Source organism: Carya illinoinensis, chromosome 8 (genome assembly GCF_018687715.1).
Source record: "Carya illinoinensis cultivar Pawnee chromosome 8, C.illinoinensisPawnee_v1, whole genome shotgun sequence".
NCBI lineage: Eukaryota > Viridiplantae > Streptophyta > Magnoliopsida > Fagales > Juglandaceae > Carya > Carya illinoinensis.
Window position 1 is genome coordinate 27,696,696 of NC_056759.1, and position 11,331 is coordinate 27,708,026.

At 36.9% G+C, this 11,331-nt stretch overlaps 1 protein-coding gene across 3 annotated transcripts; it reads right to left on the reverse strand.

The window, feature by feature from the left end:
• Positions 1 to 635: 635 nt before the first annotated feature.
• Positions 636 to 4,443, reverse strand: LOC122318188 (NAC domain-containing protein 37-like). Of its 3 annotated transcripts, none has more exons than XM_043135380.1 (4): positions 4,342 to 4,443; positions 2,886 to 3,068; positions 2,176 to 2,456; positions 636 to 1,551 (listed from the first exon to the last, which is right to left on the reverse strand). In XM_043135380.1, exons 2-4 carry the CDS (start codon positions 3,052 to 3,054, stop codon positions 970 to 972), a joined length of 1,032 nt encoding a protein of 343 aa, XP_042991314.1. In that variant the 5' UTR covers positions 3,055 to 3,068; positions 4,342 to 4,443; the 3' UTR covers positions 636 to 969. The 3 variants fall into 3 exon arrangements, with proteins under 3 accessions (XP_042991314.1, XP_042991315.1, XP_042991316.1); XM_043135381.1 differs by having other exon boundaries at positions 4,331 to 4,430; XM_043135382.1 differs by lacking the exon at positions 4,342 to 4,443 and having other exon boundaries at positions 2,176 to 2,447; positions 2,886 to 3,540.
• Between the last annotated feature and the right edge of the window lie 6,888 nt (positions 4,444 to 11,331).

The following is an 11,331-nucleotide window of genomic DNA, read 5'->3' on the forward strand; positions in this document are numbered from 1 at the left end:
GCTACTATGTAGTAACTATACCTAATTAGGAGGGAGGGGGACTCCCCCTCCCTGGGTGAAGGTTTAAGGTGGAGTTGGGTTCAAGCAGCTCTCTATTTCTCTCGGGCTCTTTCTCTGATCAAGAAAAGCCTGTCTCAAGGATTAAGACTGTAATTGCCTTTCTATTGGTTTCTAGATCTTGCCTATTCAATCTCCAACAACAAATAGGGTTACTGCTGGACCGATCTACTGTCTTATACGCAAGGGAATATATGTGATATATAGTCTAGGACATCAAAAACAACTTTAGCTTACAATGTTTCGCCAAGTGATTAGTATTGTACGTGTAGTACTACTGCGTACTTCCTAACTTCTTTTTAGCATCGGAGCTGCGCGCTTTCGTGTTGATCACTGCAATCCTATTTCATTCTAGCCAATTTTGAGCGAGTCCTTCAACTAGGGCATATATAGGCACATCTTCGATGTATATCATGAAGCTTAAGCTCATTATATATATATATATATAATATAGAAGGCTTCAAAGGACGAAGGCCGCAGGAAGTAATTGAATTTTATCTCTTTTTTCTTCTTGGGCAAGAATGATCAATGAATCTCTTTCATGCAACATGTTTTTCTTTGTTTCTTTTCAATTTCTTGGTGAAGGAGGGAAATCATTTTTATTAGATTAATTCATGCAACATGCTTATGAGCAAGTCTACCTAATTTAAGTCTTTTTCTCACTCCATGTTCTCTTTTGCTATCCACTATTTACTTTTGGCAGGTTCACTCATTATTTGTGTACCAATTTTGACACATGATTAGACAGAGAGAGAGAGAGACAGATGCATGCCTTGGTTCACAAACATATGTTACAAGAATCTCTCTCTCTCTCTCTTTCTCTCTCTCCACTCTCTCCAGGTCCATCAACCTGGCCTCATACACTTATAACACCAAAAATAGAAATATCTTCATCTCATCACCACGCATTCTTCATTTTTCAAATATGCATATCCCAATGTCACAAACATCTGAGCTTGAATCCAAGAACCCATTTAACTTCCCTTCTTCGTCCCTGCTACTCTGCAACAACAGTAATGACATGTCAGAGTCATGATCTGCGCCAAAGCTCGATTCTCCATCACCTTCAAACCTTTCTTCTTGACTCAATTGAGAAGCAACAAACTTGTCAAGGGCCCTCCAGTCAGTCACTTTCTTGGTGTTGTTGCACCCTCTACTAACTTGCTCTTCTTCTTCATTGTTTTCTGACACGAGAGATATTGAGCTTGGCCTCTTTATTAGTGGTATCGATGGGCTCTGTAACTGAGGAAGTTGAACAAACTTATCATGAGACTGCATGAAACACAAGTTATCCGCCTCTATCTCTTGCTTACACAGGAAACTCTGAGCTAGAAAACTTTGAGGTGGCCTTGAGATGAAATCAGTTGAATCCACGACTGAGCTAATCCCACTCGGTTCGTCATAGAAATAGCCTGTGTCCCACCCTTCAATGGCGCCCTTAGTTTGGGTAATGGTTCGCTTCCTGAACGCTCTGCATACCACCCATCCTTCTTCCTGCAAAAACCACAGTATTTTGAAAGGAATTCGAATGCTGTTTGGTAAGGAGAAGTACTGGATGCAGTTAAAGGTGATGAAAGAAGAGAAGATTCTGGAGTTTTCTTTTAACAAATTAACTGTATGAGGAGAAATCCCATACGCAGAGAAGGATCAGTTGAATAAAGAAAAACATGCGTTTGGTAGTATTAACTTTTAGACTTTTGAGTTATTGGTGGAAGTCATTTTCAGAGAAACCTTATGCGGTAAAATTGCACATATATAGAAGGGGTTTCTGCACTGAAAAGCAAAAGTGACTCAAGACTTTGAATAATGATCATAAGGTCGTAGAAAATCAACAAAAAAAACACTACAAATTAAACGAGGTTTTACGAAGATTTTAGGCATTTAAGAAGAAGAGAAAGAACTATTATTACCGAAACCACAGAACTTCAAAGCGTGAACTATTTGTAATGGCACGGCGAGAAAACAAGGAAAATAAGGGAATAAATTAAACTGGTAGTAATAGATAATTCCAAATAATTGTGATCTATCCAATCAGAGAAAGAGAATATAGGTCAAGACTGGATCGAAGAGAGAGAAAGAGAGGTCAATATATATGTAACAGCATGGGATGATGCTTGCCTGTGGAGGTCCATTTTCGTCAGATTCAAGCCTGTATTCATGCATGATCCAGTCAGATTTCTGGCCATTTGGTGCCCGCCCCTTGTAGAATACGAGGGTTTTTCTCATTCCAATCAGTTTTGCCTTATCATACACGGCTTTGTCTCTGCCCGTCGCTTTCCAAAACCCAGCCATGGTTGCTCTGTTAGTCCTCGTTCCCGTCGGATACTTCTTATCCTTGTGGCTGAAGAAGTACCACTCATTTTGCTCTTCATAACCGATCCGACATCTCTCTGCGATCCCTTGTCATTCAGATAGATCGATTCAAACACACACACACACACCAACATAAAAGCTAGCTAAACCTTTCATACTATACTAATTTATATGCATGCATAAACTTGAGAATGGGTGTTTGATGCAGTACGAGGAAGGAACTAAAAGCAGAAAACGGATCGTTATCCAAATGTTTAGGATTGGAAATTACAGTCAAGTCGTATTATACTCATCAAAAAGATTTTATATACATGCTGAATATGTCCCTGATCTACTGGATCCACTTAGGATCAGAAACATATATATACCATTTGCTTCATGAACACTTTATAAGTTGGATCCAGACGCAATATTACTGAGCTCAAACCACCATCTAGAAGTTGGTATATACCGGAAACCCTAATACTAAATATTGAACGAAGGAAAGGAATAGAACATGCTACATATGTTCATACCTTGGAGATCCCATGGTTCGATCCTGTACAGATCGATATCTCTGATAACGTCAAGATCGATCTTTTGCGATGCAATCTTCTTCCTCAGGTAATACCCAACAAGCTCTTCATCTGTTGGATGGAACCGGAAACCAGGTGGGACAGAAGACTCCATCGTCGTCTCCATCATATCCGTCAATGGAACTGCATCAAATTCACCACCACCACCCTTTAATTACTTCATCATAACGAATGTGAAGTTATAAAGAGAGAGGAGAGAAACAAAAGAAGCAGGCCAGCAAAAGAAAAGTTAATAAAAAAAGGACAAAGGTCGATTAATAGTGAAAAGAAAGAGAAATATAAAAATATATAGTAATAATAATAATCATATTGAACCCTCGAATCAAAAAAGGTGACAGGTATTATCGGAGATAATCATCAACTCATTTGGTGGTGACCGGTGAGCAACACCCACCATATAATTTCTGATAGGACATAAACGCGTGTTATAAACAAAACCCATGATTTCAGAAACAATGATTTTTCCTGGGGGTACCAAAAAGAAAGAGGCAGAGGGTGAAAAGGAAAGGAAAACCAAATCATGAGTTTGATAAGAATCGAGAGAATGAAGTTGGAGCTTAATTCTAAGCCTGCTCCTCTATGTGCAGCTAGGGTCTGTAATGAACGGGCAAGTAGAGGTTTGTGCTAATGATGTTGTCTTGTGTCGGTGAATGGTAGGAATGATGCATCAAAAACGGGGTTCCCATTAAAATATGTACTCATTAAAAATCAAGTACATAAAACTTTTCATTAATTAATTAGCTAGATATACTAACAAGACAAAACATAAAAAATGACAGTAGTAATGAATCAAAAACATACAAATTAAAATATAATTTTAAGAAAATACTACTAAAATTGAACGTCACGAAAATCAAGAAAAAACCAGCTGCAGGAACCCCATTTCGAGTTTGGAATTTTGACGGCCTTTTGGGTTTAAAAAAAGTTTGATTTCTGAACGGAAAGAGTGGATGACGTTATCACAATTTAGCACGCGTTTCTCGAAAGAGAAAAGGTTGGGAATTAAGCAAAAAGAGAGGCTCCGTTCCATTGGATCAAGCCTGCTGCCAAGTGCCATGGATGATAAAAAAGAAGAAAAGGTATCACTCTTTTAGGCCACTAATTCAGCCTCTGTCTCAATGCTGAAACGGGGTTCTGACCCTTTTGTCTGTCTGTCGAGAATTTCCATGGCACTTTCTGATCATCTCTTTCTTCGATACACTGAAATAAAATGCTGACACAAAAGAAGAAGCTGTACATGATATGGGTGTGCCCTCTTTCTGAACTCACTTTTGAATCAGTGTTCTTCTCTGAACTTCTAGAGGCTTAGCTTAACTTCATTTGTAATGTACGCACGAGAGAGAGAGAGAGAGAGAGGGAGAGAGATGGTACTTGATAGCTCAAACCTGGATCTAACCTGAACTCCAAGGGTTCTCAAGCTACCATATGCACCAGAAAGGGGAGATAGAAAATCTTCAAAGCATGCAAAGCAAAATCTGAAAAATAGGTTTAGGAGAATGGAGATGAGTCTTCTATGGGTGAACCTTTATCAATTAATTACAAATGACAAGTACATTCCAACCATTTTCCTCAAACCTTAAGCTTCTTCAGGTGTCTTCACTTATAACTACTTTTTTCCCACGCATAGAACCAAACAGAATATATAGATTGTAATATAAAAGGAGATCTAGGTCTGTGGCACTAACCCTAGACTCTTCTTGAAACTAAATTAAAGATGTAAGAAGCTAGAATTTTTTTTTTTCGAAAACTAATATCTAGACGACTAGACCTAGCTAGACATTTTCTTCCGGGATAAAAATTAAGTTTGAAGCAATGAGCTAGAGGCATATTTTTTATACAAAACTTTCCTTGAAATTAGGAAAACACTTGGCAATGAATTTGTCTCTAGAAATATTTGTAGGGATAAAGTCATAAAGATATAGAACGATGTATAAGTAGTTTTCCATGCAAACCACAATATAAGCTTGATTTACCTAATGGTGTCGGTCGTGTTTTTTACTCGTTTAAGACAGAATCAATGGAATTAATTATTAAGAAAGGGACAAATGAATTAGGAGATTGATGATGAAAGAAGATATTGGGAAGAAGCTTGATTTAATTAATTAGTAGTCTCGTTTGTTACACAAATTAATGAGATGAGCTGAGATCATGACAAATTTGTGAATATTATATATTAAGATAATTTACGAATAGTAGTGAAATGATTTGACTTAATATGTTTTTGGAGTTTTGGGAAATGAGAGAAAATGTTGAATAAAAAAAATTATAAAGTTAAAAGGAGATTATAATATAATTTTTTAATATTATTTTTGTTTTAAAGTTTTGAAAAGGTTAAATTATTTTTTGTATTTTATTTGAAAATTTGAAAAGATTATAATGATTAATTAATAATTAAATGAAAAAATTGAATATTTAAAATTTAAAAATATTTGTGTTTGTGATGTTTAAAGGTTGACATGAGATGAGATAGAATGAGATGATTTAAAAAGTTTGTGAAACCAAACCAGGCCTAACCCTACCCTTAGGCCTTGTTTGGTTAAAACCAGATCAATTTCTTTTTCTTAAAATGTAGCAAAATATCTTTAAACCTAAAAATAATTTTCTATTTTCAACTTCTCATCTAATTATTACTTAATAATTACCTAAACATATATGAATAAATAAAATTTTTACGAACTCTAAAAAAAAATTATTCTTGAGATCTAGAATATCATTCAAACAACTTTTAAATGCTAGCTACCATCTATTCACTTTTACATGCTTATTTATGCTACCATATAAACACAAAACTTATCTTAAAAAAAAAAAAAGATTTACGCAACTTTTTCTTTCATTTTCCAAAATCTCAATTTTAAGAAACTCCTCAAATATTTTCAAAACTTTTCATAAAGGAACGTACCCTTAAAATCTCTCATTCCCATCATTCTCCTTCTCTTGTTTAGTATGCAATTAACAGGGCAACTCATGAGATTCTATAAGGTTGCTTTTAATTAAAGTAAGTAAATGATATTAGAGCTAGTTAGGTTAAACGTACGTATTTTGAAAGTGAATTATCTTTCATTTGATCGATTAATGTATATAGTACCCAAATGTTACATATTGATTAAGATAAGATATATAACAAAACAATTGGTAAGGTAGTTAATTTAAGATCTATATCATAGATGTTTGTTTTTTATGGTGTACATGGCCGTGAAGATGGTGATTGTAATTAAGTGTCCAAAATGCAATTTTCCCTGATATTAATTATATATATATAATTTTATGCCCCCCCAAAAAAAGAGAAAAGGTTGTATATATAAATTTGTGACAATTCATGATTAAATGCTACTGTTCGTATATTTTTTTTCAAATCAATCTAAATATCATTGAAATTAAAGCCTTAGGCCTTATTTGATTACACAGATAGTCTCAACTTATTTTATCTTATCTCAACATCCAAACATCATTCAAACAAATATTTTTCAATTTTAAATTTTCAAATTTTCAAAATTTTCATCTATTAATTACTTAATTATTACAATTTTTCCAAACTTCCAAACAAAACACAAAAAAAAAATTTCAAATTTCTCACAACCTAAAACAAAAATAATATTAAAAATATTGTATTTTAACAATATGTTAACTTTATGATACTTTTATTCAATCTTTTTTGTCATTTCCTAAAACTCTATAAAATATCTTAACTCAAACCATGTTATTACTATTCACAAACTATCTAACTACTATTAATAGATTTACTATCTTATTTTATCTCATATGTATAACCATATAAAGACTTAAACTTCCTTGTCATACACTAATTTTTTGCTTCCAAAACTAGTTACTATCTAACACATCTGCCACACTAGTGAAAATGTCAAAATGCTACACATTGTTGCCAAATGACCGCTCAACTAGGCTGAGCTCTTTCATGTTCTATTAGCGGTTTACAGGAGCCGATGAGACTGACCGTCGCCAATAGGAATCCGCTGTTAGAGTCAAGAATCGGTCATAACCAATGGATAACCGGTCAGTTGTTAATAGAAAATACAGAAATCGGTGTTGGCCAGTTCGGTCTTATTTTGAATCAGATTCAAACTACCAAACCGGCCATATAATATATATATTTTTATATGTATCTTAGGTAAAACAACCCTTCCCCTCCCCTCTCCTCCCCCTTCTTCATCTTGATCCTCTTTTTTTCTTCTCTCTCCTCTCTCACCCTGCAGCGTAGCCCTCCCCTCCTCCTTCATGCCACTTGGCACTCAACCTATTCCTCATCTCTCTGAGATCTCTCATCTTTGGCCTATCCCTCACCTCTTTGAGCTCTCTCATCTCTCCTCTCTAAATAGTCTCTCTGAACTCTATCATTCACGGTTGATTGTTCACCTCTCTTGTTCTCCTCTCATCTTTCCTGTTCATCTCTCCTCCTGAGGTTTTGTGTTATGAATTTATAAGTTTGTGATGTAAATTTGGAAATATGTTAGCAACTGACGGATTGAGCATTGAACCAATCAATACCAATCGTAAGATTCCGACCAATTCTCTCTTTGTCCTTGTTGGCCAATTTCGGTTGGCACCACCCTCTTAAAAAATTATTGGTGTGGATTCCGTTTTAGATAGGATTGATTTTCAGTCCTATGTTCTATTTAGCAAAATATCGTCACTCTTCGTTGTTACATCATATCATGTGGGCTTGCACTTGCACTGATTTCAATTACATATGTTGTAGAGAACAGTATTGAGGATGATCTAGAATGACACGTGTAGGTTTAGGGTTGGTGGATAGGCATCCTTCTTTCCGTAGAAGATAAACAAAGCAAAGACAAAAAAATATCCTATAGGCCCAGCCACCCCCAGCCTTTAATTATGAGGACCCGCACTAGCTCCCAAGTCCCACCAGCTTTCAAAATCAGACTGAGGTTACCTATTTTTTAAAAAATAAAAAATAAAAAAAATTAAAAATAATTTTCCTCATTAATTAACTCTTAATTAACCTTTAATGTATACATGGTCGATGCGTGTTAAATGTGATATACTAACTCTTAATTTATTCAGCGCTAGCTTTAACTCTGTTATTAATGTTGTGAACCTTTTACCTGTCAATTGTTATAATTAATTTTCCCCCAAAAAAACTCCAAACAGTACAAGCAAAGCTTGAAAAATCAAAACGAGCTTAGAATCGGGTAGGGACCAATTTATTGAATCGGGCAACTCATAACAAGCTAGTTTGAATCAATTATTTCAATGTTGATAAAAGGTATTAAAAATCATATATAATGAAATTTAAATATTTAATATCATGTATGGAAGTGTATAAAATATAGTTTTATTGACTAATTTCAATAAAAATACAATATGAATATAGATATTTTTAATAAACATGTCATTTATATGTTTAACCTTAATTGTTGGCCTTTTTTGCCTCAAATATGAAGAAGATAAAAGTACATTAAGTTATAAGCTGGCAAATATAGTATTTTATGCACAACCACGAATTTAATACAAAACACTCATTATCTCTTAATCTTTTTGTTCAACTAAACAAAATAAAGAACTATATATCTCATCTTTTAAATATTCTGTGATTCTTATTGATTACAATAATGAAAAAATTAATATATATATTTAGTTTTATCATATTTTTGTATGAGAAATTAAAACAAAAACTCAATTGTTAGACAACTTAAAAATAAATTAATAAAGCTTCAAATAAGTTCAATTTGGTCAAAAATCGGTTTGAATTGGCCTAAATCGGTAGATTAAAGTGGTTCAATGAAGGCTCGTAAGGACGTTGGGTCTTCTAACTTAGTGAGAGAAACTCTAGCTTCTCTCTAACCTGAGTTGAGAAGTGTTGTCTTACTTTAGGTAAGATTGTCCTCTAATCTGTGCTCTGCTCAGATTGAGAGGGAAGGAGATGACTTCAGCACTGCTTGAACAATGGGGCAAGCTTCGACTTACTGAGGCAGAACAGGTGGGGATTCAAGTTGACTTTACAGCAGAGGAAATGATCTCAAAACGAGGCAGAATGTGCCTCCTGGGACTGATAGTGGTGGACAAGCAAATAAACAGAGAGGCCTTCCAGGGTACAATGGTGAGATTATGGAAGCCACGAGGGGTGGTCCTCTTCAAAACTGTCGGGGACAACCTGTTCTTAATAGAATTCAGTAATGCTCATGACATGAACAATGTCAAACAAGGGAAGCCATGGACATTTGACCGTAACTTAGTCTGCCTCAAGGAGTATGATGGGATGATGGCACCTAAAGATATAGCATTTGATTCAGAAACAATGTGGATCCAGCTCCACAATATTCCTCTGGGTGGAATGACTAGGCAGGTTGGCGTGAGGATAGGAAACAGCATGGGAGAGGTAGTAAATGTGGATGTGGATGAGGAAGGGATAGGTTGGGGCCCTTATTTGCATGTCCAGGTTAATATTAATATCACACAACCTCTTATGCGAGGTATTATTAGCTCCTTCAATGGGAGCAAGGTCTGGGTAGCATTCCAATATGAAAGGCTCCCAAACTTCTGCTTTGGCTGTGGTACAATTAAGCATGGCATGGCTGGGTGCCCTGAACCTGCAGCAACCAGGTCACTACATGGCAAATATGAAGCTCAATATGGTGCCTGGCTTCGTGCAACCAACCAGAAAGAAGGCACCAAACTGAGTCCGATTGATAAGGAGGTACATGGCCATAACCAGGATAGCTACCCAGCAAGAAAGGTTGATGATGATGACGTGGAAACATCGACCAACCACACAGGAAAGCAACCTGACACGCCTATAGCTGTTGCAGAATCACAAGGAGGAACCTCCTTTCCAAGGCCAGACCATGCTCCTGTCAAGTCTGGCTACAGGAAGGACAGATGTGTGGAACGGCCAGGTATGGCTCCAATTACTTTATCAGAGGCTCTTTCTAGGGAATGGAACACTACTAGACTTAGTGAAGGGGGACCCTTAGATGCCAACTCACCACGGACCCTCGGTCCAAAGGACCTACCTTTTGATCAAGGGGAACAAACATCTCATAACCTGAGGGGTATTAGAGTCAAGGGGCTTGAGCAAGCAAAAGGGGCTGGTAATGGCACTGGTGAACAGAATAGAGAGGAAGTAAGGAACCAAGAACATATTCTCGAGGAGATTGACTTCAATATACCTCCAAAAGAACAACCTAGGAAATGGAAGAGAAGGGCCCGAGACATAAGCCTAATGGACCATGATACTTCACTGGACATAGGAGAGAATACAAATGATCTGGACACAATTGGCACCCAGACTAGAGGCAGAACCAAAAGGAAGGGGATTATTAAGGAATCAACTAGGAAAAGAGGGAAAGTGACACTGCAACATGAGGGGAGAGATACCAAAGGCATGGCAGAGGCTGACTTTCAGCCCTGCCAATTCAGATGAGTATCATAAGCTGTAACTGCCGAGGGCTTGGGAACCCTCGGACAGTTAGGATCCTTAACAGGTTGGTTAAGGATAAGTGCCCCAATTTGGTTTTTCTCATGGAAACCAAATGTTCCAAGGCCATAATTGAGACTATTAAAAGGTGCATCAAATTTGATAGTTCTTTAGTTGTGAACAGTAAAGGGAGTAGTGGAGGACTGGCCATGTTATGGAAGGATGATGTTGAGGTTCAACTTTTCAACTTTTCTAGATGGCATATCAGTGTGTATGTTAAAACTAGTGCTAGTGAGACCCATGGATGCTAACTGGCTTTTATGGCCACCCAATGACATCTAAAAGGGCACAGAGCTGGGCCCTTCTAAAAGCTTTGAAACCAACAGCCCCTACAGCATGGATGTGTATAGGTGATTTCAACGAAATCACCAGTCAAAGTGAGAAAATGGGTGCTTTAATTAGATCCTACAAGCAGCTGGAAGCCTTCCGTGAGGCCATTGAATTTTGTGATCTAACTGGACTCAATACAAGGGGTCTGAAGTTTACATGGTCAAACAGGAGACATGGAAGGGGATTCACAAAGGAAAGACTCGATAGGGGGCTTGCTAATGAAGAATGGAATAGGAGGTTTCATAATGCAACATGTATGGTGCTCCCTGCAATAAAATCAGATCACTCTCCTCTAGTAGTATCATTAGTCAGTAGGTCTTTGGAAAGTGGCAGGAATTTCTCAAGATTCAGGTTTGAATCTGCCTGGTCCTTAAAGACAGAATGCACTGCTATTATTCAAGCTGCCTGGTCAAAGGCAACAGGAGGTAGTGGTGCTAGTTCAGTAATCAGTGGCAAACTGGCCAACTGCTCCAAGGCACTGCAGCATTGGAATTCAACCCGAAGGAAAGAAGAGCAAGGCTCTCTCAGGCAGAAGATGAAGAGGATTGCTGACCTACAAGATGATGACATGGGCAACCATGGCCCAACAATCAAACAGCTGCA

Excerpts from the sequence above, each read along its gene's own strand:
- LOC122318188 (XM_043135380.1), bottom strand. The coding sequence starts at position 3,054 with ATGATGGAGACGACGATGGAGTCTTCTGTCCCACCTGGTTTCCGGTTC. Across the intron at positions 2,457-2,885 it reads CGAACCATGGGATCTCCAAG|GGATCGCAGAGAGATGTCGG; the intron begins GTATGAACATAT and ends CTGAATGACAAG. Across the intron at positions 1,552-2,175 it reads ACGAAAATGGACCTCCACAG|GAAGAAGGATGGGTGGTATG; the intron begins GCAAGCATCATC and ends TGGTTTTTGCAG.